The sequence below is a fragment of the Trichosurus vulpecula genome, chromosome 4 (genome assembly GCF_011100635.1).
Source record: "Trichosurus vulpecula isolate mTriVul1 chromosome 4, mTriVul1.pri, whole genome shotgun sequence".
Classification (NCBI taxonomy): Eukaryota; Metazoa; Chordata; class Mammalia; order Diprotodontia; family Phalangeridae; genus Trichosurus; species Trichosurus vulpecula.
This window is the reverse complement of record NC_050576.1, coordinates 268,736,179-268,763,985: the sequence shown is the minus strand read 5'-3', so window position 1 is coordinate 268,763,985 and position 27,807 is coordinate 268,736,179. Positions and strand designations below refer to the sequence as shown.

Sequence of the window (27,807 nt, the reverse complement as noted above, 5' to 3'; positions counted from 1 at the left end):
CATACCTGTATGGTTCGGGATCACAAAGTATAAGAAATTCTCTAAGTAGAAAGCAGAGGAAGTGTAACATTTATTTAGACACGAGAGAATCCAATCTCAGGACCAGTAATTCCAATTCCATACTATAGCAATTATATTCCCAAACCAGTAAGCCCACCTCAATGTAGCAACAAGGAAATCATAACAAAGTATTATAGCAAGGAGCCAAGCCATCCTGCAACCCCTCCTCCCCAACAGGGCCTTCCTGTGATTAATTGGGGGGGGGGGTGCTTACAAGCATGGAAATTTATGTAAATGCTTTAGTAAACAAAGCCAAGCTACTGCACATCTCTCACCAAAATGGCAAATCAAAATATATTGTCTCTTCTTTCAATAAAAACCTAAGGTTGGACAGCCCTGCTATATACAATCACTCAGGAATCCTAACTCTCTGCTCAGCACTCTCTCCTGCAGCTCTCTTGACTCCGAGTTCCTCCATCTCTGAAACTGTCTCTTGTTCTGCACTCTCCACTCTGCAGTCTCTCTCGATGCTGGCTCTCCCTCAGTGTCTGCTGCCTCAGTGTCCTCCCAATGTCTGTTTCTGAATCCTGGCTCTCCCTCAGTGTCTGCTGCCTCAGTGTCCTCCCGATGTCTGTTTCTGAATCCTGCCTCTATCAGTTCCGCTGCTCCTGGTTCTGCTGCTTTGCTGCTCTCAGTTCTGGGCTCTCTTTTTATATAGCCCTAGCCAGCATCTGATTGACTAGAATTCAGTGCACATACCATTGGCTCTGGTCTTAGCAACTCCCCTTAGGGCCCTGAGGGCTTTACACCCACATCCCATATTAACTAGCAAAAGGGTGTGGGCCTGGGGGCCTCACACTAGTTAGTGAAAACCTCTAATCAGGCCTCCCTTTGTTGGCCCCACCTGAGGCCTATTCACTGTTCCAGAAAGATCTTTGACTTACTGATTGGCCTTACACAAGTCAAGAAAAATCTTCACTTCCTGTAAATTCCAGAAATTAATTTTACCTTATCAACAGAACAGATGACAAAAACAACACTGATGTCTCAAATAATTTTGAAGGGGTGATAGGTGTATTTATATTGGAATTTCAAGAACCTCCTTTTTAGTTTGATGGCAGAAATCCAATTAGCAGACCAGCTCTGATAAAACAGAACAATTTTAAAATGCTGACTTTTGTTACAAGTGTCCTGAATGCATTTTCCCACAATATATGACAGAAAGTGGGAACATTTCAGGACCTGCAAACAATATTATATGAGGCAGCTTTGCCACAGTAAGAAACACAGGAGCAAAGGTGGAATTATTAAAAATATTTTTAAAGACAGATACATCACCATGACAGAAGCAATTTGAGAAAGTTGTTGAAGACTTGTGGAAAGCTATTTGAAAATTATATCATTATCTGTGTGCAAGAGAAAACTCAAATCACCATATTGCTTACTTAGGGATAGCTACAATAAAAACCATTGGTGATAAGTATAACGTATGTTCAAGCTTTTGCTGGCCAAGCAGTTTCTAGACTTTATTGTAGCAATTGATTCCTATCAGTAGCAACATGGTGTAGTGGACAGAGGGCTAGGCTTGGAACCAGAAGATATAGGTACAAATTCTTTGTGTGACCTGGAGAAAGTCATTTAACTTTTCTGTGCCTTAGACAGCTCCCTAGGATTTGCCTACTAAGTCAGAGATGAGTTGGAATCTATTGCAACGTTTCTTACGTTGGACAGTCCCCACTGTCACATCTTGGGATAAGCTTCTACAGTAAATTGTCCTAGTGAATGTCACTATACTACTGTCTTCCATTCATTTCACATTTTTAAGTATAAATAACTTGTTTGAATAGGTCAGGTTGGAATTATTTTAATTCAATGTGCCATCTTTTTAAGTTTCTTTAGGACAAGGATTAGTATTGCTTTCTCTTTGTATTCCTAATACTTAGCATAGTGCCTGACTCATAGTAAGCACCTAATACTTACGGAGTGATTTTTATTCTGATTTTGTGTCTGTTTTTGTCTTTACTTCATCAGATCAGTTGTCTCAAACTCAACATGTCCAAAATGAATACTTATTATCTTCTCCACCTGCAAACCCACACTTGTTCTGAATTTCCCTGTTACTGTTATTAAGGACACTGATATTTCAGGCCCCCAGACCTGCAACCTCAGCATCGTCCTCACTCCTCACCCCATCCAGTCCACTGCTCAGTCTCATCATTTCTACCTTCACAACATCCATGTCCTTCTCTCTGTTCATACAGCTACAGCCCTAGGCCAGGACCTCCTCATTTCTCACCTAGATTATTTTAATAGCCTTCTAATTAGTCTCCATTATGCATTTAGTTGTCAGCCCATATCAGCTCACTGCTCAATAAACATGCAGGGGTTCTTGACCTTTTTTTCCTCTTAATTATTAAGCATTTTTCTTCTCCCTCTCCTTAGTAGGGGGGGGAGAAAAAGAAATAAAAACCCTTATATAAGCATGGTCAGGTGAAATAAATTCCCACATTGGCCATATCCAAATATGTGTTTCTCATTCTGTGTTTTAGACCATTGGCCACTTTAGTGGTCTGGTGAAGCCTGTGAACCTCTTAGAATAAAGTTTTTAAATGCATAAAGTAAAATACACAGTACTATAAAGGAAGTCAATTATATTGGAACACAGTTATCAAAAGTTCTTTTTTACAAAGTTTCATAGAACCCAGGCTCAGAACCCTTGCTCTCATTGTTTCCTGTCACCTCCAGCATCAAATAGAAGGCCCTCTGCCATTTGAAACTCTTTATAGCTTGGCTAATTTCTACCTTCCATATCTTCTTACACTTCATTTCCCTCCCCATACTCAGTCTTCATGCAGATCTGGTCTATTTGCTCTTCCTCCTCACATCTGCCTCCTGATTTCCCTCAGTTTCTTCAGGTGTTGGCACAAATCCCACCTTTCTTGGGAGGCCTTTATAGTGCCCCTGGCTACTAATGCCTTCCCCCCTCTGATGATGTTTGTGCACCTATTTTCATGTTGTTTCCCCCATTAGAATGTGAGCTGCTCGAGGGTTGGAACTATTTTTACCTTTCTTTGTATGCCCTTATGACTGGCAAGTAGTAAGTGCTTAGTTATTGATTAATTGATCTGACTATACACGGGCAGCTGATTCAGAAATGACAATATAGTAATGGGTTAATTCCTGTCCATTTCATTTTTTGTGATATTATTAAGAGTTTGCCATGATAAGTACCTACCAGGTTTCTTCTTTGCTTTTTAAAAATCAGATTAGCTAATGTTTGGTTTAATTTCTTCCCCTCCCTACCCCCAAAAAATCAACAGTTCCTAGTTTTATTTATTAATGCAGTAGTGGTACCTTGAACAGAAATAGAAGGTTCTGGGTGAAAAAGCCAATTTAGGGAAGAAGACAAAACATTCCATTTTGGACATATTGAACTCCAGTCACCTGGGGAGATCCAGGTGACAACCAGCTGTGCTGGGATTGGAGTCCAAAAAAAAGATAAGAGCTGTATACATATATAGCTTTGGGAGTCAGCTAGGTGGAGATGATCATTGAGCCTACAGGATTTCAGTCTTTTTTAGATTCTGAATTTGAATGATTCAGAATTTTCTCTAGGATCTTTGTCAACAGACTGGATTGGATTTTTGACCTTATCTGTGCTTTTGTTGTTGTCTTTAACTTTTTATTCTTTTTTAAAAAACCTCTGATCATTGGCATGTTTTGACCTTTAAACAGCTACACACCTACAGCTCCCGTGCTTTGGATTTTGGCCACAAATGGATTCTGAAACCGTAATTATTTCACCCACTAACAGATGGAAAGCAATATACAAAATTAGCAGAACTCCTTTATTCAATAACAACAAAATATCAAATGTATAGCCTGTAAGATAATTGCAATATGCAGCTGGAAAATTTAAGCAGAAGAGGTGACGTAGTTAAGTCCTGTATGTGGTCTGCCGATTCTTCCCAGGATTTCGTGGGCCTCCCAGGGCTTTGCAAAGTGCTAACATGTCTAGCAGGCGGTGCCATCTGTTTGTCTTCACTGGAACAGAGGGAAATAAGAGGGAATTCTGTTCGCTCTCTTACTAACACAAAAATAGTGATTAATAGAGAAGGACAATTAGAGGAAAGTGGCTCCATAGGCAAAAGCCAAACATGGATGTGGAGACATCAGAACCCAATCAGAACTTCAGTGTACCTCGTAACTGTCATGTTCAGAATCTGTTTTCAGCCTAGTGAGGAATCCTGTCTCTGGCTCTGAGTTAGGTCTCCTCAGAGGTGCGTCCATCCATTACTCACCAGCCATTAGGGTTGTTGGGTGACAAGAATGAGACAGGCTTTGGGAAGATGCTCAGAAGAGAGATATTATTGAAAACCAAGGGCATAGAATAATAGCAATCTGTTAAGCTGGTATTAGCTCAGGAGGTCTGAAAAGAATTCTTGCCGTTTCTTAGGTGTGGGCTCTGGCCTGGAGTTTGGTTTGGTTTGTTAGATGCTCTCCTCAGTAACAAAGATTTGGCATGTTTTAAATCAGATACTGTATCCCAACCCTGTGTGACTTCTTTGTCACAAACCACAAGCCTTGCAAAAGTGCTGACAAAAAGGTATGTGGGGGGTAGGCGTGGGGGAAATTTGTAGGCACTGTCATCACGCTGATTCAGAGCTGAAAGGGACCTTAGGCATCATTTTGTCCAATCCCCTCATTTTGCAATGGAAAAAAAAAATAAGGAAAAGGAGTACCTGCATGGAACATAATATGTGTGCTGATGTCTCTGACTGAATGTCTCCCACCCACCATCCATGCACACATGCACACACTGTAATTAAATACAGTCTGAACCACTGTTTGTGTTGATTTTTAAGCTTAATAGAACATGGTCTAGACTCCTGTCTTAAAGCTCACGGTGGAAACTATCGTCTCTTCTAGTGGCAAAATTAGCTAAATACCTTTTTAAAACTAGAGAATGATCCTTCTCTCCTTTAAGCCTCATCAGAGCTTCTGTTCTCTCTCTCTCTTCTTCATATGCCCAGGACCCTGCTAGGATGCTCCTGCTGTCCTTCCGTAGGGCATGGCTCCTACAACATGCTGGGTTAGCTTTAGTGGACACAACTATGCATCATATAGGAAAACTGGCCTTGGTGGGCATAGGTTCACCACAACTGAGGACGTTAAAAAAACTGTTTTAGGCTCCAAAGGCAGTTTCAAAAGAGTTTTTAAAAAATGATAATATTTGGTAAAACTGGGTAATGACACCTAGCAGGGCTGCCTCTGGAGATCCCTCTTTAAAGAGAACAATACTCATTTGAACATATACATTCTGATAGGTAAAAGAGTATAGGGTTATTTTATAGTCCTATTAGTACCACAGTGCCTGGCACATAGTAGGCACTTCATAAATGTGTATTGACTGACACAATAAATAACCTGAATAAATGAAGGCAAGGTACCGGTACTTGAATACAAGGATTATAGGGTCATAGATCCAGAAGGACCCCGGAGGCCCAGGGAGAATAAGGACTTGGTGCCTACAAGTCACATGGGTAGTAAAAGGTTCAATTTGAATCTAAGTCCTCTGAGTGCCAGATCAGTGTTGTTTTGTTTATCCCCACTTCAGCAAAGGGCACAGTGTTGTACACGTTGTTCAGTGGAGATGGTCTCTCAGCTGTCCTTAAGGGTTTTCCTTGTTACAGGGGAAGGTTTGATTCTGGGGTCAGGGGCGCAGGAAGGGGTACATCCAGACATGACAGTAATGTAAAAAATACGTACCAATTTAAAAAAAAAACAACAAAATCCTAAGGTAAAGGATCGTAGGATTTAGAGCTTAGAAACCCTAGAAATAATCTTCCAGTCTAAGCTTCTTATTTTATAGATGAGAAACCTTCGGCCCAGCCTCACCTGGCTAATCACATAAGGTGCCTGGAAAGAACAGGCCTTCAGCAGACAATAACACAGACAGGAAGGCTGCTTCGGGGGTTTGCTTAGAAAGTACTCAGTTCCACATGCAGATCCAGGCCGTGTGCCGCGATCTCGTGGGAGTTGTTTCCACTAATAATCATTGACATTTATCGAACTTTAAGGTTTCACTGACAGCGTTACCTACCTTGTATCTTGGGAGTTGCAAAACACCCTGTGAAGTAGGGATTAAGTGTTTGTTTTTCTTGTTCAGTTCTGGCATCAGGGAGCAGGAAGGGGTATATTCAGGAATAACAGTATCATAACCCCCATTTTGCAGATGAGGAAACTGAGGCGAGGAGTCAGGCCTTCATTCATGGTTACACCCAGTAAATGCCAAAGGTGAGATTTGAACCCAGGTCTGGCAGAGTCTTAAGTCCAGCATTCCCTTTCCACCCCCCCACCCCCCATGCAAAACTGCCTTTTACTACACCAACCTATCTCAGGTACTTTAGTAAGCTGTATCCATTCTTAAAAGGCCTGTGGTTACCAGTAGTTATTTATTATGAGTCAGAGACTGGGGGAAGGGGGGAAGGGGGGTGGGGTGTTGCAATGGAAAGAGGAAGAAGGCAGTGAGGCAAGGTTGGCACATAGACAGAAGCTGCCCTCAAATGACCACCCCAAAACCCATGAAGGGACAGAAGTGGCCAGTAGGAATAACAGAGTACCCCAGAGACCTTTGAGTGTAAGGAACAGCAGAGTCTCTGAACCAGAGCTGTCAGACTCTCAGCCACAGCCCAAGTGCTGCCCAAACCAAATGAAAATGCACTTGGGAAATGTTTAACAGAATAAGTGAAGCTACAACATAGATCGTGTAAACTTGTGATTTTCTGAGTCAGTCTGAGTCTGACACCACTGCTCTGGACCAACCGTGAATTTCACAAATGGCCTGAAGGGGCTAATAACTGAATAAGAGAGGGGAATCCCAGGGCACCAGCAACAACCACCTCTTTGCCTTGTAGGGTCTGCAAGCAGGCAGTGAGGGGCTGGTGGGGCCAGCCTTGAAGCCCATGACTTTTAGTGCCTGCAGCTTCAGTGTGTTGGTACTCTTGTCATTGTCATCAACAAACATTTTGATTAAGCACCTATTACATGCAGGCCACTGTGCTAAGTACAGATAAGCATAGAGAACTACAAGGCCCTGTCCTCAAAGAGTTTACAATTTAATTGGGGAAAGAGGCCAGGAGTACCTAGAGAATCTCACCATCTACAGAGCATCCCTCTTCAATCTTTACTCTGCATAAGACATCTTCCATGGTAGTACTGAACACCTTGGGTGACCATAAGTATCCCACCCCTAACTTCTTTCTTGACCTCTTGGCCCATCTCCAGCTGTGCCTCTTGGACATCTTCAACTGTATGTCTTAAACCTGACATGTCCAAAACTGAACTCTTTTATCTTCCCTCAAAAAAAAAATCCCCTCCATCTTCCTAACTTCCCTATTACTGTCCAGGGTTCCACCATCCTCCCAGTCACCCAGGCTTACCCCTGAGGGTCCTTCTTGGCCCCTCACTCTCACTCCCCATAGCCAGTCATCTGTCAAGTCCTACCTTTTCTCCATTGGTAACATCTCTAGTATATATACCCCTTTCTCTCCCGTGACAGCACCACCACCCTGGGGCAGGCCTTCATCACAGTATCCCTGGACTATTGTAGTAGTCTGCAAGTGGAAATCTCTCCCCACAAATTGACCTTCCTTCAGTGCAGGTCTGACCATGTTACCCCCCCATTCAGTGAACTACAGAGGCTCCTTGTTACCTCTAGATCCAATAGAAAACCCTGATTTTCATTTAAAAGCATAACTGTTCTCATCTTCTTAGATCTCACTTGACATTGGTCTCCAAACAAGACATGACCTCTCAGGATGCCAGGCATTTTCCTTGGCCATCCCCCATGCCTGAAATGCTTTCCCTCCTCATCTCTGCCTTCTGGCTTCCCTGGCTTCCTTCACATCTCAGATAAAATCTCACCTTCTACAAGAAGCTTATCCCAGTCCTCCTTAATCTTAGTAGATTAGAGTCAGGGGGGTCATCAGGCTTAGGGAAAGATGAAATGGTAGTGGATTCTGATCAAATTAAGGCCTTTCAAAGTTCCCCAACATAGAAGTGGAACAGTTGTGGGTGATGGCAGGGATTGTTTTTTTGTCTTTGCTTCCCCAATGTCAATACAACGTACACTTAATGTTTAATAAATGCCTGTTGAATAGAATCAAATGTAATCCTAACTCTGCTACCTCTATAACTCCGGGTCTCCTCTTTTTCCTTCTCTATAAAATGAGGTTGATTGTTTTGAAGGACAAAGGGGTTCATTCCTCAAACAGCCATTCATTGGTGCCTACCGCATGTGAAGCACTGCTTTAAATCCTGGAAGAAAGCCTGGATTTTGTTCTTTATGGGGAACCACTGAAGAAGCTGAACAGGAGGGAGAAGGTTTGTGTAGTTTCTGACAATCCCTACCTTGTAGGCAGCACAGTGAACTTTGTGCTGGAAGAACATAATAGAATTATACCTTGAGATAGGCCATAATTACAGAGTGCCTTTTCCATAGGATAGCATGGAACATTTAGTCAGCTACCTTGGCTTCTCCTGAGTCTGATGCTTTTCACTAGTAAATTATGGTCCATTAGAATTGGCCTGTAGGACACTGCAGACTACCTAAGCAATTACAGAAATGTGTAGAGGATGGCAGAGAGATTCTAGTCCATATTCACTATGTCAAGAAATAGTTTTCATAATTTTTTTTAAGTTGGGGGAGGGAGTAGTGGGGAAAGGGTGGTATGGCATCTAAACCTAGGATATTATCATTGCTATGGGGAACTCCCATAAGGAAACTCCACCAGTGAGGGTCAGCATGTGCTTTGCAGTTTATAGTCTTGATTTACCAAGAGTCAATAGCCGGTATGAGTCAGAGGCAGGACATGAATCCAGCTTTTCCTGAAGCCAAGGCCAGTTCTGTGTCCAGTCCACCAAGCTGCCTCTCTTAAAGTATTGTAAAGTGTTCATGTAACATAAATGGCTCTTTCCAAAAGTTTTGCTCCAGTTCTTTGAAAGATCTATGGCTTAATCAACAGGGGTACTCACTCTCACACTAAAGACATATGCTGATGCCTCATCATAATGTGGAGATGACCCTGGGGTGATGAAGGTTGTGCCAGCAGGGCACAAGCCCTGCCAATTTCTACCACGCTGGAAAAGCTTTAATTAACGTAGGAGCCCATGAGCCTTTTGTCTAAGAACAATCCTAGCTAAATACGGAGCTTCTTATTACCAGAAGGTTGGCCACCAAGTGAAATTGGGAGGGAGGGTTGGGCACTATAACTCATGAAATAGTAAAAAAATTTTAAGTGGCCCATGGCCTCCCTCCACTGTGAAGTTAGAGTGGAATGGTAGGAAGGGAGGCAATAATTCATCACTTTTTGACCATTGCCCAGTAATTCAGTTCAATAAACCTCTTAAGTGTCTACACTGTGCAGAAGGCTCTGGGGGGAAGGTATGGAGTTAAGGTAAGAGATAGCCTCTGTCCTCATGGAAATTACAGTCCACTAAGTACACAGGATGTCTATCAGTAACCAATGATACAACACACTAGTAGAGAAGTAGAATTATCCTGTTGTTGTTGTTGGTCCTTCATGCTCAGAGAGGACCATGACATCAGGGAGGTCGTGCCATGACATGCAAATTAATTGGATTTAAGTGAGGGAAGGCTGTGCAAAGTCACCAGCTTCACTTGAGTCCAGTGGCCAGATACACATCAGGACGACTGGAAATGGCCCCAGATACAGTGGAAGACCTTCGCCTTTTAAAGTAAGGTCTGTTGCCGTTCTCTGTTTAACTGAAGCAGCACCCGTTCAGTGATTAAGACTAGGTAAAAAAAAAAAATTTAAATGATCAAAGAATGGCCTCTTTAACCTAGTCCAGAAAATAAAATCAAAGTGGGCGGGGAAGATGCTCAGGATTTCTGGACAAAACAGAAGTAATTCCCATTTACATCTACTCTGAGTCAGTCAGGGTCCGAAAAATGACCAAGTGGGGTTTGGCCTGGGACTTATTGTTGGCCACTCAGTGAGAGCCAGAGTGATTTGGTTTTAAGGCATGGTTCTTAGGAAAGAAATGTAGCCTGTAAAGCCCAGGATATCTTGCAACTTTCCCAGACCAGATCAGCGGGGTATGATGAGCTGCGGAATAGCTAAAAACCTCATGATAACAAAATATTTACAGTACAGTTTCTCACCCTATCCTACCCCTATAGATCATAGATCCTATCTCTATTTAAGGTTGGATTCCTGTGCATCTGATGAAGCAAACTGGTGCTACTGAACAAAATACAGGCAGGTCAGGCTTACTGTCAGCCACGTGTGAACTGAGCTAGACAAGAACAGCAGCTGTCAACTTGCGTATTTCATGAGCTCCCTCTTCTGTCTTATTTTCCTTACCATTACCCTACATCCTCTTTAGTGTCTGTGGAGGAAGTGGTCCCTCTCCTTGACAAGGCCAACTCTGGCTGCTCTGTGGTTTTCAGTGCTGCCGACTGTCATTTTTGATCACCTCTTCCTCCTGGGTGCTTTCACTGGCTTTTGTGCCTTTGCCCTCTCGCTGTCATTCTCGTTGCTCCATCTCAGTCTCATTGATCTTCTGCTTAATGAGCATTGCTGGTATCTGTCGTCTTGTATCCTCTTCTCTGTTGATCTCATTTCATCATCTTCCCTTGAATTCATTTATCTTCTCTTTTCAGGTGGCTATAGACCCGGCCTTGATCTCTTCTGAGCTCTCACCCCACATCACTAGCTCACCTGCTGGACAACTCTACCTGGATGTCCCGTTGACATCACAGACTCAGTATGTCCAAAGTGAAACGTATTAGCTTCCCCTTAAACTCATCCCTGCTCTCAGCTTCTCTACTTCTGCCAAGGTTACCACCATCTTCTAGTCACCCAGGTTTGCAACTTTAGAGTTGTCCCTGACTTGTCCTTATTCTCACACCCAAGTCTTATGAATTCTACCTCCACTCCATCTCTTTATCCATCCCCCTTTTCTCCACTCACACAGCCACACCATAGTTGAGGCCCTCTTTCCTTCTCACCTGAGCTATCACAAGAAGCTAATTGGATTCCCCTGCTTCTGCTCTCCCTTCCCTCATCTACACAGCTGCCAAGTTAATATTCCCAAGTCACAGGTCTGACCATGTCACTGCCACTCAGAAATCATCAATGGCTAACTGTTGCTTCCAGGATAGAATACAGACTCAACAGACTGGTGTTTAAAGCACCGCCCCACCCCCCCCCCACCCCCAAACTTATTTTACATTTACTGCTCTTTGTACACTCTGCATTCCAGCCAGACTACAAACTCTGGATGCCCCAATTTGATGCCCCTTCTCAGGCTCTCTCTTGCCTGGAATCCACCCCCTTCTTATGTCTGCTCCCACAATCCCCAGTTTGCTTTGAGACTTAACTCCAGTACCACCTCCTACTGGAAGCCTGCCTTTACCAGAAGGAGACAGAGTGGCACAAAGGGCGGGGCCCTGGCTCACAATCTGACACCATGGGTTCAGATGCGCCCTGTGACACTGCTTCCGTGATCATGGCCAAGACAGCTGGTCTTCTTGGGCCCCAGTTTCCTCAACTGTAAAAGAAGGGAGCCAGATGGTCTCTGATGCTTCTTCTAGCACCGTATCTATGACCATCAGTTATCCTTCCCCAGAGTGTGTGTTCCATCTCCCCAAACACGTCATGTTTGTTTTATATTTTTTCTGTATATAGCCATATTTGTAATAGGTATATCACATTTTCTGTTCCCACTACACATGTGTACATACACACACACTACACTCGTATTACACATACATGTGTATATACACACAGATTCCCTTCAATAGAATGTAAATGTCTCGAGGTCAGAAACTGATTAGTTTTCTGTTTTTTTTCTTTTTTCAGTCCCCACCTCCTAACTTAGAATCTTGCACTTTCTGGGTGCTTAATTGATGTTTATTGAATTGAACCAAGTTTTGTGCTTAGTCTGATTTGTCCTGGACATCCTGGGGGATACAATTAGAAAACATGTTTTCATCAGCTGGCCACACCGCATAGCAATCAGACAAACCCACTGACCTGAAAGGCCGACGGGCCTGGGGAGAGCTAAGCAGTAACCACAGTCACACTAAATTTGTCTCAGTTTGCAAGAACAACAGAGCAAAGGAAAACTCTGAGTAATTAAAGGATCCTACCCCCTCTCCTTCACTCCACCCCCATTCCTCATCCACCCTGCGCCATGCATAGGCGATTCCTGATGGAGCCTGGGCACTGTGACATCACAGTGGGGACCTTGGAGAGCAGGGCTTTCAGGAGGTCACAAGACACTGGGAAGCAGCAGCTCCCCCTAGGCCCTACCCCTTCTCCCATGTAATGGAATGAGTAAGCAACCAAAACAATACAAGATTCTGGGCCACCTTTTCAACCATCTGTCCCCTAGGCTGTAGCCCAGTAACTAGCACGGGAGAGAAAAGGGGTAAAAATAAAAAACAAAAACCCTAAACACTTAAAGTGAAGTCCAGGGCCCTGGGGTCTGATAGCAGCATTCCTCCGAGGTCTGCAAAGGCCACTGCTTTAAGGGGCAGAAGGACAGCTGGGAAAGAGAACAAAGCAGGCAGTGGCACCCCTAGGAGGAAGGACGGACGGAGCCCCAGGAAACAGCTGAGAGAGCTCAGCTCAGCGTGCCGTTTTCCTCTGTTCAACAGTTCTTGTGCCACGGCAAACAAAAGATGTACACTCTGATTCCCTGGTCTGTTTGGATTGTGATGTTGGATAATCTGTGGGAGGGAGCGGGGGAAGGGGGGTAAGACAGAGAGAGAAAAGAAAAGAGGGAGGGAGAGAAAAGGAGAGAGAAAGGGTGAGAGAAAGGAGAAGGCAAGAGGGAGAGAGAGAACAGGAAAGAGGGAGGGAAAGAGAAGGAGAGAGGAAGAGTGAGAGAAAGGAGAAGGAAAGGAGGGAGACAGGAGAGAGATAAAAGGAGAGAGGAAGGGTGGGAGAAAGGAGAAGGAAAGAAGGAGGGAGAGAAAAGGAAAGAGGGAGGGAAAGAGAAGGAGAGAGAGGAAGGGTGAGAGAAAGGAGAAGGCAAGGAGGGAGACAGTGAGGAGAGAGAGAAAAGGAAAGAGGGAAAGAGGAGAGAGGAAGGGTGGGAGAAAGAAGAAAAGGAGGGAGATAGAGAGAGAAAAGGAAAGAGGGAGGGAAAGAAGAGAGAGGAAAGGTGAGAGGAGAAGAAGAGAGAGAGGAAGAGGAAGGGAGAGAGAAAGGAGAAAGAGGGAGACAGGAGAGAGAAAAGGAAATAGAAAAAAGGAAACAGGAAGGGAAGGAGAAAGAGGGAGGGAGACAGTGAGGAGAAGGAAAAGGAAAGGGGAATGAGGGAGGGAGAAAAGGAGAAGAAAGGGAAAGAGAAGGAGGGAGACAGGGAAAAAAGAGGGAGAGGAGAAAGATGGGAAGAGGGACAGCAAGGAAAGAAAAGGAGAGGGAGGGAAGGAGACAGAGAAGGAGGGAAGGAGGGAAGGAGGGAAAGAGACAAAGGGAGACAGAGAGAGATGGGGGGGAGGGGCAGAGAGCTAGAGGTAGTTTCTTCAGTTTGCCCTTCTGTGATAAAGAAGGCCAATGGGGTTCATCGTCTGGTTGCTTGGCCCCTGCTCACCAAGAACCAACATAGCAAAGTGAATCAAGTAAAGGCAGCTACAGCATAAAGGGCCCTGACTGTTTCAGCCCAGTGACAAAATTAAAAATGGACAACCATTCCACATGGGGAGGGTCGACTTGGACCTTTATGTCTTTGTCCTCTGATAGGAACTTTTGGCAGAGAGCATAAACAACAAGATTTTCCATGAACATCATAAGCACTAATAAAGTGTGTCTTTGGACTGTCTGTCTCCCTCCCACACAATGCCAAATGCCCGGGTCGCTTTATTGGCTACTTTACACTTTGCTGTGCCCAGGTTCATGCACCAAATTGGGAATGCCAGGAGAACAGGAGTCTGACCTGCTCCTCTGTCACCTGCCTCTATGGCAGTAATAATACTAGCAGCTCACATTTCTGTAGCATTTAAAGCTTTTTCCTTAATCTTCCTCTCAGGTAGGTAGGCACAGATGTGGGGCTAACAGTCTGGGAGTCAATCTCCATCTAGAACTTCTCACTAATTTTTAAAAATAAAAATCAAAGCTTCAATCCCCGCCACACGCACACTCCAAACATCCTAATAAAGGGAAAAATGCACTGTGAGGAAAATGATAAAAGAGAAGCTGCTGTAAGCTATCTGGAGTCTCTGAGCTGAGACAAGCCAAGGTAGGGGGGAGATAGAGTATACAAGCAGCCCAGACCCACAGCAGAAGACAGGGCCAGGCTAGTGCCCAGACCACTGCTCTGGCAGCCCTACCTGAGTAGTTTTGATACTGAGCAAAGGAGACAGGGAAGGGGGCCAAGGCCAGAAGCTAAGTGAGGTCACTGGGAGACTGAGCCAAACCGTAGGAATTCCTGGGAAGTGTTGGCCATAACATCCAGGACCAAGCTGGACTTGTCTCCAAGGATCTGGAAAGGAGCAGAGTCCAATGCAAGCACACATCCCAAATACAGAAACTGAGGCTGGAGATACGAGTATACAGAGGAAAATGTCAGACACCAGAAATGATACTATGTAAACCCAGAAGAGAGAGAGGAAGTCCACAGGTCCTAGTGGACACTGAGAGAAGAGGATGGCTTGGCCATGAGGACTGCCAGATAACCTGGGAGAAATGAATCATGAGATACACAACATACTGTTAAATGAATCGAGAGCTAGGGAGGAAAGAATAGTTTAGAATAGAAGGTGGTAAACTTTGTGAAGAATCAGACTTTCCGAAAGCTAGAATGAGTCAAACAAAGCAGTGAATCTAGGAGACAAGAAAAAATTAAAACCCAACATATAATAATGATACCCGTGTTTATACAGCATCTACCGTGTGCACTGTCCTAACTGATCCTCACACTATGGGAGGTCATTATCTCCATTTTACAGATGAGGAAACTGAGTCAAAAGAAACTAGTAAGTATCTGAGACCAGTTTTGAACTCGGAGTTTCCTGACCCTAGGCCTGGTACTTAGTCCACTGTGCTTTTACCCACACGCTTACATATCCAGAAAACCTTGGAGATGACTCTGATAGAATTGCTTCAGAACCCACCCAAGGGGAGTGTAGACATCCTTGTTGCTGCTCCATGGGACGTTAGCCTCTCCTGCTGTTTTCTGTGCCCTTTGCTCTGGTGCTATCTCTGAGGCACCCAAAAAGACATGTTTGTCAAACTCAGGCAGATCAGTCTCTCATCATGTGCCCCCAGGATGTAGGCAGCCTATATGTGAGGGCCAGCTGGAAGCAAGCATGAGAATGGGGTGGGATGTAGAAGAACCGTAGAAAGACTACGCTTTGCTCAAGTTTCTGGCAACAAGATTCCTTCCCACTCCCTGTTAGTCAGTGAACGAGCCACGAGGACCGGTCAGTGCATGGCCACGCACCGGAAAGCTCTTACTGAAGGCTGGGGTGGGAGGCACCAACTGGGTGTCAGGGGAGTTCCTATTCACATTTGGTTCAGTGCCTGAGATTCCTTCTGACTGACATGGGCCTTAGGACCATCTCTGCCATTTATTTAGCCAAGTAACCCCCTAGAATGGAGGTTTCCTCGTCTGTAAAACAGGCGATAATAGTAACATGTACTTCTGCCTACACCCACAGGGTTATCAGGAGGACCAATGAAATAGTGCGTTTGTGTTTTGAAAATTAACATTTGCTTTACAGATAGAAGGTTGTTTGATTATAGAGGGCTAGTGGGGAATGGTGGTAGCGTGAGTAGTGGGCTTGGAGCAGAGGGACCTGGGTCTGATTCCTGGCCCTGAGGTTTATTATCTCTTGTGAGCATGAATAAGTCTATTAACACAGTTGATCCTCAGTTTTCTCATCTGTAAAGTGGGAATAATAACCCTCACACTACCAACCCACCAGGACCCCAGGATCATCGATTCACAATGGAAGAGACCTCAGAGACTTCTAGTCTCATACCTCCGCCCCTGTGAGGTCTAAATGACTAGCCTGAGGTGATACGGGTCCTAAGGGACAGAGCCAGGGCTCTCTGCTGCCTCCCAAAGGTGATGGGGAAAGTGCTTTGTAAACCTTAAAGCCTGTAGGAATGTTAGGGGTGTGGTGGGTCTCCTTACCTGGAGGAGTTTTGGGTGCCTGTAGAATGTTATGGGCTCTAACGATACCTGCCTGTGTAGAAAGGTATCTCTTATCTACCTTGACTTTGAGCTGAGGTGATTGAAAAAAACTAAACCAACTGAAGGGACACAGCAACGTGTTCATTGAAAGGAATGTTCCCTAGCTTTCTGTAAGTGGTTGCACCTGCAGAGTACAGCGAGGAAGCAAAAGGGTAGGGATGGGGGGCTTAAATCAGGCATAATTAATGGTTTGTTAGGCTGAGCCTAGCAGCAGCCTTGAATGCCTCCCAAATGGGCCCAAGGAAAGCCCCGTGAGGCCTTATTGACACAGCCTTGCAGATGGCTATTCTCCTGCTGGCCTGGTATTCCTGAACCCAAAGGGCTAACAGTAAAGTCCCAGGGGCCCTGGGGAACCATTGGATGCAAGGTAGCATCACCCCAACCACGCAAGCCTGTTAGTTCCGTTCTCCCAGTCCTTTCAAAGGAGAAAATTGGAAAGAGATCCTTAGATTTCAGATCAGAGGGCCTGGATTCAGATTTGACCCTGTTGCTTCTAATAGGTCCATAAATTTAATGTTAGAAGGGGACTTTGAGGTCCACCCCTTTCCCTTGCTCCTTTTATTTTACAGATGAGAAGAGTGGATGCCCAGACAAGAATCAGTGGCTGGCTGTGCTGGGATTTGAACCCAGCGGTTCCCACTCCAAAATCTAGCACTCACTTTGCACAACCTGGGTCACCTAGGATAAGTCACGTAGTTCATCTGCAAATGTGGTTGAACTCCAGTGATTTCTAAAGCCTGTTCTAGCTCTCAATCCCTGCAGTAATCAGTGTGAAGGCAATAAAGGACCCAATGACCAGGAAGATTTTTTTTTCCAGCAGGAGCTAGAATTGAAAGTCAGCCGCTGAGTTTTAAATGAACCTTTAATCTTACTTTATTTAATCATGAAATACATTCTGTGTCCTCTGTGTGCTGGGTGCCATCCAACGACAGGGGGTGCCCTGGGTATCAACCAATCCAAGCAACCTAAGCCAATTGGTTGCCAATCACTGCTGAACTCCACCTATGTTGGGGTGGTACCTGAGTCTAGGGGTGTGTTAGTGTGTGAGAGGGTGTATCCTCCAATCAAATCACTTGCCCCCAGGTGCTTAGCTATTGCCCCCTTCCCTTCCCAGCTGTCAAAGATTTAGCATTATTTAGAAAAGTGTTTCATGAAAGGCAGCAGTTCTCAAAACTGGTCCAGAATCCCTAGGGGTCCCAGAGACCCTTTTGTGGGGTCCATAAGGTCAAAAACATTTTCATAGTAATACTAAGATGTTATTTGCCTTCTAAAATCATCTTCCCTTCCCTAGCTCTGTGAGGCTGGATTTTCTTCACAAACTTCAACCAAAGCAACATATTGCAATGCAGAAGGAGAATTCAGCTGTCTTAAAGAGATTTGCAAAAAATATGTTAAACAATACCACTCTTCTCACTAATTTTTTTTATTTTGGAAAATATAATTATTTTTCATAAAAATGTTATTCGTGTTAGCATATAGTGGTATTTTAAATGTATTAATGAATATTTTAAATTTTTATCAGTTTTGATTTCTAATATGGTACATATTAATAGATGTAACCCACATAAACAAAAGCTCTTAGGGCCATCAAAATTTTTTTAAGAGTAGGAGTCCTCAATTTTTAAGTGTCAAGGGGTCCTGAATCCAAAAATTCGAGAACTTCTGGTCAAAAGGATGAAATAATTTTGTTTGTTTTGGCCTAGATCTGCGATCTCCTTACTGTAGGGAACTTCCAGTGAGAAAAATTCCTCTACCAATGCAGATCAATAGTTGTTCCATACCTTAGAATGTTGGCATTATAGTCAGAGGACCCAGGACCAACTCCAGCTTGCCTCTGTGACTTTGAGGGAGTCACAGTGTTCCTGGACCTCCTTTTTCTTAATTGCTATTAACCTAATGACTTGTCACCCCTAGATCTTTCCTTCTTATATTTGCTAATTAATCCTGACTCGTCTTGCTTAGTTGACACTAGCTGTGTGACCCTGGGCAAGTCACTTCACCCTGTTTGCCTCAGTTCCTCACCTGTAAAATGAGCTGGAGAAGGAAATGACAGACTTCTCCAGTAGCTTTGCCAAGAAAACCCCAAATGGAGTCGTGAAGAGTTGAACACAACTGAAAATGAATGAACAATAACAAAAACCTGGTTTCTATTTGTGCTCGATGTTAGGCCTCATTAATGGCCAGCTACAGACTAATAATTGGGGGATACTCTTGCGTTATTTATCTTATTTTATTGATGTCTTTTGTTTTTACATCATTTTCATTTCCAAATATATCCTCCCCACTCCTCTATTCACCAAGCCCCTTAAAAACAAAGAAAGGGGAACAACACAGCTCAGCAAAACCAGCCAACACATGAGCCATGTCTGACAGTACCTGAAATATTCCACACACGTAGCGCCGCACACCCTCCCCCCCCACCCCCCCACCTCTGCAGTCAGAGAGGTCTGTTTTCTCAGCTCTTCTCTCAGGCCAAGCTTGGTCGTTAGACCAGATTCCATTACTTCAAATGATTCTTTTCATTAACATTATTTGAGTCATTATATATATTATTTTCCTGGTTCTGCTTTCTTCTGTTTGCATCAGTTCATCGAAGTCTTCCCATGCTTCCCTGAATTCTTCATATTTATCATTTCTTACAGTACAGTAATATTCTATTAGATTTAAGCACCACAGTTTATTTACCAATCCCCCAATCAGTAGGCATCTATTTTGCTTCCTCGTAGTTCTTTAAAAAAGAGTGCCTCAGTGGCCCTAGAGGACCTTTCCATCTTTGAGTTCCTTAGGGTTTATGCCTTAATAGTAGGATCTCTGGGTCAAAAGGCATAGACATTTTAGTCGTTTTCTTAGAATAACCACAAATTACTTTACAGAATGGTGGGACTAGTTCAAACCTCCACCAACAGTACATTAGCGTAACTATCTTTCTACAGCCTCTCCAACATTGGCTATTTCCACAGTTTATCATCTTTTCCAATTTATGGGGCTTGAGGTGAAATCTTTTGAGTTGTGGGGGTTTTTTTGCATGAGAACACTCTTCTTAGTACCTAGATTCCAAGTTCTTTCCGAAGTCTCACACTCTTTTTTTGCTTGTCACTGGTTTTCCTGGGAGTGTCCATATGCAAATTTACTTCTACACATCCGTGTTCTGTGCCCCTCTCTCCAAATCCTCTCCTAATAAATAGGAATGGCTGCAAAACAGTAAGGAAGTGCTGCACTTTTTAAATAATGAAGAGATATTCTCTTCCTGGTGGGTTTTTTTTTTCCTCTCTTTGCATGTATCTGAGTCTAAATTTATGCTCTGATTCTTAACTTTGGTGTGGAAGTGACTGAGTTTTCAAAAGCTCTACCAAACCGGAAAGGCTTTAATAAAAGGCCAGAAGCAAACTATGAAGTTTGTAGAGAGTCAACATCTGACTGCACTGATTTACTTTGCTTAAAGGAATTATCCCAAATAGTCAGGGTGATGCTGGTAATGTTTAACAACTGACTCTCAAAAACTAATAATAATAATAAGCTTGACACACTTTAAAGTTGAATTTGTCTGTATTATTAACATTTTCCCCTTTATTTTTTGATGTCTAGAAATCAAAAAACAATAAAGTCAGGCCCTTATTTCTATCATTTACCCATTTCTGAAATGTACATGCTCACATTGAAAATTTGATAATCAGCTCTCAAGCTTGCTCCAGGATATAATCCGGTCATTAAATTTGTTATGCTAAATGCATTACTTGCACTTGCATTTTTATAAAAGGAAGGTGGCAGTTGTGTTGCCTTAATGTGTTACACCTTTCTTTAGGACCTAGAAGCTGTCACAGATGGTTTTTTGCCCACCCCCCCCCCAGAATTCCATATGTGGTACTGGTGAAAATATAACATTCAATATATTTTATAATTAAAACATGATCATAACCCCATGACATAACTATCCTGTGCTAAGTGCTGTAGAGAGAAGAAAAATAAACATAACGCCTCTCCATAAGGAACTTACATTAAAAAACACAAAAATATAATCACAATTTTCAAAAATTAACCAAACTGTACAACTTCTCCCCATCTTCCTTTCATTACAGGCTGGAACCAATGGTTACATGGCTCCAGAAATCCTGAAGGAAGAAGAAAGTTATTCCTATCCTGTGGACTGGTTCGCAATGGGGTGTAGTATTTATGAAATGGTAGCTGGGCGAACGCCATTCAAAGATTACAAGGAAAAAGTCAGCAAAGAAGATTTAAAACAGAGAACCTTGAAACAAGAGGTCAGATTCCAACACCCAGGCTTCACAGAAGAAGCCAAAGATGTATGTCGTCTCTTCCTGGCCAAAGCAGCAGAACACCGCTTAGGAAGCAGGTGAGCATAGGTAGGATGTGTACCCAGTGTTAACATGATTAACAGCGATTACTGAGGCTACTGTTGATCAATGAAGATGCCTTGTTGAGCCGTGATGCATTTACAGTGCCAAGGACTTTGGTGGCAAGAACTGTCTTTTGGGGCCTTCAGCACCTGTGGCCATAGCCCTGTAAGAATAGTCGCCAGGTTGCTTCCTAGGATGATGGCTGCAGATATCACAGAAGCTTTGCTGTACCCAAGGCTTTTGGGCTCAGAGGGGAGATGGTGGCCAAGGTGGTGATGGTAGTTTGACTTGCCAGGCCCAGGCTACCTCCTGTTCCTCTCTCAGGGTGCCGTGGTGCTAGCATTGTCTCTCTCATTAGAATGTGAGCTCCTTATGGAGAAGCATTATTTTTATTTTTCTTCTCTCTCCAGTACTCAGTACAGTGCCTGACCCTTATTGGTAAATGCCTGTTGCTTGATGGGTCAGTGCTTGTTGTTCAAACCATCTGTATACTATATAGATACTAAACTGTGTTGTCAATCAGGTAACAAGTATGCTACTGAGTGTGTTACTGTATTGGGTGCATGGACAGTGGGATGTAGACGATGTGTCCATTTTATTGCTTCTTGAAATGAAAACGTAAACTCAAGGTATCTTGCAAAAAAAAAAGTAAAATTTAAAACACAAACAAAATTGGTGGTATATTTCAGGTTATCTACTACGAAAGCATGGTTTGATTAAACTTTCTTTTCTCTCTACTGTTAGGATTGGTTTTGAGACTCTGAAAAATCTATATAAATATATATTATTAGAACTGCAAGGGCTCCTCATCCAACCTCTTCATTTTACAGATAATGAAACTGGAATCCAGAGCGGTTCAGTGACTCAGCCATTGTCACATGGATATGTAGTATCTGAACCAGGATCCAAATCCAGGTCCTTCGTTTCCAGAAACCAATGCCCTTATACTCTACGTACTGTTTCCTTAAAGTTTTGCTGGGTGGTTGTTGCATTATTTTTTCTGCCAGCTGCATTTTCATGCTCCATCCAGCCCCTTCTGTTCTTCAGTCTACTGCTTGATTAAAATTTTCCCCCAGATTTTATAAGCTTTCGAGGTTTATATTCATCTTTTTTAGTTCTTTTAATGCTTTTGTGAGTTGAAGTCATGTGACTGATTTTTTTTAACAAACATAGCAGTGCTTTCACCCCCAAGTCAGTATAGTTCTCTTTATAGTCACCTTGGGAAACTTATACCTTATGCCACTCATGCTTCTGTTGCTCAAAATATGTTTGATGCTCCTTTTTTGGAATTGCTGTCTAGGCTTCAGTGTTTTCTTCTAGCTATCCTTAGTGACAGATCTTTGCCCTTTGAGAATGGACTTTAAAAATAGGAAAGTTATCTGGAGGCAAGTCTAGTGAATAGAGTGGATGATCAAGCTGGGTTCTACTGGTCTGGGTCAAAAAAACAGTGTGTGATTAGACTAGTTTCCTCATTACAGGTGTTAATGATTGGCTACCTTGGTCTGAAGGCGGTTCCAAACCTAGGGCTTACAAAGGTGACGAAGATAATACTCAATTGTCCGCTCTGAACCTTGCCTTTCTTAAAATCTATCTGACAAGGGTGCTGAATTAAATCATCACCAAAGCCCCTTCAAACTGTAAAATCTCATAATTCTCAATTGGATGTATAAATTCTGTGTTTCTCCTTAGTTTAAAGTCATGTGGTAAAGTCATATGATTTTTAAAAATAGAAAATGGACAAAATGCTTGAGGAAAATGCTGTCTTAAAGCATGGTTTTTGCCCCAAGCTTTATACTACAAAGCATCTGTTGTCGTGGCTCTTTTGAATAACTGTTTGTGAAGTTAGAGAGCACAGCGTATAAATAACAGCTGCTCAATAATACATCCCCCAACGTTTTCATTCCAGTTCCTCATTGATTCTTTTTTTTTTAAGTTTCATTCAAATAACAAAACACAAGCAAGTGTTTTCCTAAAACCTGAACACATTCCAAAACTACAGATGGCTCAGCCCAGGGTCCAAGTGTCCTTTTCTGGACTGCGTTTGGACATTTAAAATAAAGACAAAAGTTCAGGTCCTTGGAAAGTCTTTTTCTGTAAAGCTGACTCTACCTCAGTCCTTTTTCCTATTTTTGTGACCTGTCATTCTTCCAGACAAGCCAGGAATATTTCCTACCACCTTACTCAGCTACCTCACGAGATTATCAAAGACAAGATGGCAAGCCTTTAAGCTTGAAGCCGGGCTTACTCTGACACTCGTGTGTATCTTTCATCACATGGCTCCTAAGTGCAGCAGGACAAGGACAACAGTAAGCTCTGGGGTTTCTGACAGAAGTGCTTCCAAGACACACAGCCTCCCAGATGATCCTGACATCTGGGCTGGGCTTGACTGACCACACATCATACCCAAGCGGACCCTTCATACGTAAGCAGGTGCTTTCCAGCCTCAGTTAATATAAAGGGACCCATTCACTTCTCAATGTGATTTTCTGAAATGGGGAGAGAGCACCTGTCAGTTCCCTGAAACCTATTCCGCTTCATTAATGAGCAGGAGAAGTCACCTCTCTGTCTCCCTGGAGAATGATCAAGGTGCTTCCTCCCCTGAGAGCATCTCCTGTTCACGCCAAACCAAACGTCAGGGTGATGGGTAAAAAAATACACACACCACATAACTGCCAGGGACCAGTCCAGAAGTAACAAGGTCCCTGAGTACTACCTACCAACAGATCCGTGGTGAGTGTCTCTGAGGCAGAGCCATGATGTTCCCAGCTCAGCAATGACTGGGACACATGAGGTGGGGTGAGATGAGGAGGGTCGTTTTCTGACTCTGTCCTCATCTTCAGCAAACATTTATCACATAGCTACTGTGTGCAGGGCTCTGGCCTACGTGTTGGAGAGAGGGAGAGGTCTGAAACCTAGGCCCCGACCTCAGGAGGCTTGCAGTGGAGTTGAACATTCTGGGAAAGGTAATGGAACCTCAAAGGAGCTTGTGATTTCCCCTGGTTTGGTGGGAATGTGGATTTAGATGTGAAGAGGCTACAGCCAGCCATATCAGAAGGGTAGGGCTGGCCCATCTGTGCCTTGTCCCAAAGTATTCTATTAAAGACAGGCTGTTCCTGATGTAAAAATTAGTCTTGTAATGCTCCCTGAGGACACTAAGCCTCTCAGCTATCTCTAGCTGCATCAGTTAAAGCACCTCAGAGCTAGTTTTCATGTGTACTTTTGACCTCTGGAAGAATGTGCTCCTTCTTGCAGTGACAAGGCGGTGGGGTGTCTCCAGCTCTTCCAGAATGGCATCACCGAGTCCAGAGTAGAATTAATTGCTCTCTTGAGGTTTATACCCTGACTTGATTTCCATGGGACTCAAGAGCCTCCACTTTCATTGCAGCAAAGCAAAAATCATCTGAGAGACTCACCCTGAGCCATAGAAGGAAGGTCTCAGTCCAGGACCCTGAGCCCCAGGGTGGAAACTAAAGGAGCTTCCTATTAGTAGGTTCCAGTAGATGGCAACCCTGCTGCTTTCTTGTTCAGTCATCCTGACAGGGGTGGATTTAGAAGGAAATATGCAAATGATCAGAGCACTGCATTCTGGAACTCCTGATTTGGGTTCATCCTGCAGTGGAAGTGTTTGAATAGATAGTGAAAGAGCCCTTTGGGACGACCCTAAGCAAAGAGCTGAAGGGGAAACGGTCTGATGAACGGCCAGCAGACAGCTTCTCTAATAGGATGCAGGTATACCCTTTCCTTTAAAGTGTGGCTGTGGCTGTACTGGGGCTTTGGCTGGGACCTGAGATTCCATTAGTAAACTCTCAAAAGTAGAAACTCCCTCTACTGAGCTAGATTAGTATCTTGTCAGCAGAGGAAGGAAGGGAGGGAGGGAGGGAGGGAATGAGGGAATGCAAATAAGCATTTACTACGTTCCAAGCACTTTACAGATTTTTGCTCACAACCACCCTGGAGGTAGATGCTATTATTATCCTCATCTTACAATTGAGGAAACTGAGGCAAACAGGGTTAAGTGACTTGCCTAGGGTCCCACAGCTAGTGTCTAAAGTTGAATTTGAACTCAGGTCTTCCTGACTGTGTCCACTGGTCTGCTTAGCTGCCAAACTGAGCTCCAGGTACTTGCCCAGCTGGCGTGTGTCATAGGTAGCGCTTGAATCCAAATCTGCCTGACTCTACAATTAGTCCTTGATCACAACACTCTGCCTTTCTCCGGCTATAAAGATGTGGATGCACACAAGACCTTTCTCTCTGTGATTGAGTTCCTTGAAGTATATGTCCAGCCGTGGTATTATGGGGTCAGAGAGGTATAAATAGTTTAATCATTTTCCTCGTATAGTTCCAAATTCTTTTCCAAAAAAATTTCACAGGCCCACCTACAGTATGTTAGCAGACCTGCCTTACCACAGCCCCTCCAGCATTGACTTTAAATGTTATCATCTTTGCCAATTTGCCAGGTATGAGGTAAGAACTCCGTTTTAGAACAGGCTGTGTGGGAGAGCAGTGGACAGTCAGGGATTCAAATAGAGCCTGGTGATTGTCCATCATACATAGTGGTTGTGCAAGAGTGGCCCAGATAACCTCTTATCTTTGTCATCCCATTACTTAAGAGTTTAAGTCTGGGAGAAAGGGATGCATAATCAACATTCTCATCACCAGCATCATAAAGATAGAGAGAGAGAGAGAGACAGACAGACAGACACATAGATAGGTAGGTAGATAGACACAGACATAGATAGAGATACATAGACAGGTAGATAGCTAGACAAACAGACACACATAGATAGAGAGACAGAGAGATAATAGCAACTTTTTAGTAAGAGGAGGAGTGGCATAGTGAACAAAGGGCCAGTCATGCAGTCAGGAGGACCTAGAGTCAAATCCTGCTTCTGAAACATGTCGGCTTTGTGATCCTGAGTAAGTCAGTCAACTTCTTTGTGCCCTACAGTGATCAATCAGTCAGTCAGCGTGCCTCCTATGCCACGCCCCATGAGATGTGTGTGGGCATCAGTGGAGGGAGTTTCCATATCAGGAGCTCTTTGCACAGATGAAATCACAGGTCCAGACCGAAATTATCATGACAATAATAATAATAACTTGATTTGTTACATTCAGTAAGTGTTGATATAGTGACTCAAAACTGAGTGGCCATGATGAAAGTGAGTTTCAAAGACCTTCTTCTCCCAGTTTCCAGGGAGAATGGCACCTAAAAGATTTTAGACAAGTTTCCATTCTGTTATTAAATAGCCCAAATCTTCTAGAGGACATAATTAGTTGCATGGTCTGGTGCCATCCTGAATAGATAAGAAAGCAGAAAATAGTCTTGTTTACTCACAAGCCTCCAATTTCTAAGCTAATGGGGTCTGGGAATAGGAGGGGGACAATCGGGAACAAGGAACTCTACAGTCTCGCTTGGAGCCTGGGGCATGATAATTGCCTGTCCATGACTCACTGCTTCTGTGGCGATGCATCATAGACACAAACAACATTCTAGAATTGCTGCTTAGAAAAAAAAAATAGTATGCCAAGCAGCATTCATTGCTTTTTACCATTCATCTTTTAACTCTTCATTCACTTGGGAGTTTGTGCACTGAAGCTGTGTGTGCCTCAGAGGCGCCTGTTCTCAGCGTATCTTATTCCCTTACAGTAAGAAGAGAGATGGAAGGCCTGTCTCCACCCTCTGGGTTACAGAGACCTCAATCCATGTTGAGGGAAGATCAGACCACTCATTGAATGCATTGATTTCTCAAAACTGCTCCTTTTTGTTGGTTTGTTAAATTTCAGCTGCTGTTTCCTGTCTTTACAGAAAAGAAGGGGATGATCCCAGGAAACATGCTTTCTTCAAAACAATCAACTTCCCCCGACTGGAGGCTGGCCTTATTGAACCCCCATTTGTGCCAGACCCTAGTGTGGTGTATGCCAAAGACATCGCTGATATTGAAGATTTCTCTGAGGTTAAGGGGGTCGAGTTTGACGAAAAAGATAGGAAGTTCTTTAAAAAATTTTCAACAGGTGCTGTTCCTATAGCCTGGCAAGAAGAAATTATAGAAACAGGACTCTTTGAAGAACTCAATGACCCCAATAGATTATCAGGCTGCGCAAATGGCAGCACAGCCAAATCTGGGGTGTGTGTGTTACTGTAAGCTTTGACCTGATTCTGCAGTGCTTCAAACACTTGGAAAATCTCTTGGATAGGTTTTGCTCAAGGACTGTGACACCAGGCTAACAATTAGTTTCCATTTATAAATGACTTTGAGGTCTGCAAAACACCTCCTAGCAACCCTGTGAGGTGTGTAGAGCACTACAATAGCCACATTTTACGGATACCTGAGAGTTTCAGGAATTTGTCCATAGCGATATAGCCAAAAGTGTGTGAGGTTTAATTCGAACCCAGATCTTCTGAATCAAAGTCTAGCATTCATAGCATCATAGGACCCCTTATTTTACAGATGAGGAAAGGAGGCCAGGCCCATGTTGTAAAGTGCTTACACAGTGCCTGGCACATAGTAGGCATTATATAAATTTTTTTTCCCTTCTCCCACTAAACAGATTATATTCTTTTGATTTGGGGTTTGCAAAGTCAGATGATATGTCAATTTTTAGTGAAGACTAAGAAACGGAACACTTGGGTTTATTTTGATAAACCAAAAGTATGAGCACTCCACCATCATGTCCCTATGAATTACGCAAAGTCCTGAGACAGAGAATGGAACTTTGTGGTGTATTCTGAAAATGACCATTTGCAATTCTTGGTAAACAATCATTGTTATTTTGTTTTCTCCCCTTCATCTTTTATTTTTTTCTTACTCTGTATAGTTTAAATAAAAGACTTTAAAGGAGGAAAAATTCTTGACTTTGCCTTTTAAAAAGAGAAATTGCAACTTTTTGATATTAGATTATAGAATACTTTTCAATTGCATTGACAGATCTCTTTATAATCCTTTAAATAATTCACTATTTTAACTTAAAATTCCTTTGAAGACAGAAATGTTTTCATCCAGTAGGTCTATGGATTGAGCAAATACTAAAATAGATTAAATCTTTCCACTAAAAGCAAATCCAGACTTTATATCATGTAATACTAATAAAAATAACAGCTAACATTTATATAGTGCCTACTATGTGCCTAGCTTGCACTGTGCTAGGAATGTTACAAAGAATTATCTCATTTGGTCCTCACAACAACCCTGAGAGGTAAGGCATGTAATTCCTTGTTTTG

At 43.2% G+C, this 27,807-nt stretch overlaps 1 protein-coding gene across 1 annotated transcript in view; it reads left to right on the top strand.

Moving 5' to 3' along the window:
- Nucleotides 1–27,364, top strand: part of GRK7 (G protein-coupled receptor kinase 7) — a 33,643-nt gene extending 6,279 nt beyond the window's left edge. Inside the window, exons 3-4 of the mRNA XM_036757203.1 lie at nt 20,310–20,584; nt 26,395–27,364. Of these exons, the coding sequence (XP_036613098.1) occupies nt 20,310–20,584; nt 26,395–26,731 (612 nt within the window). The 3' untranslated portion in view covers nt 26,732–27,364. The remainder of the gene's footprint in view (nt 1–20,309; nt 20,585–26,394) is intronic.
- Nucleotides 27,365–27,807: the final 443 nt, after the last annotated feature.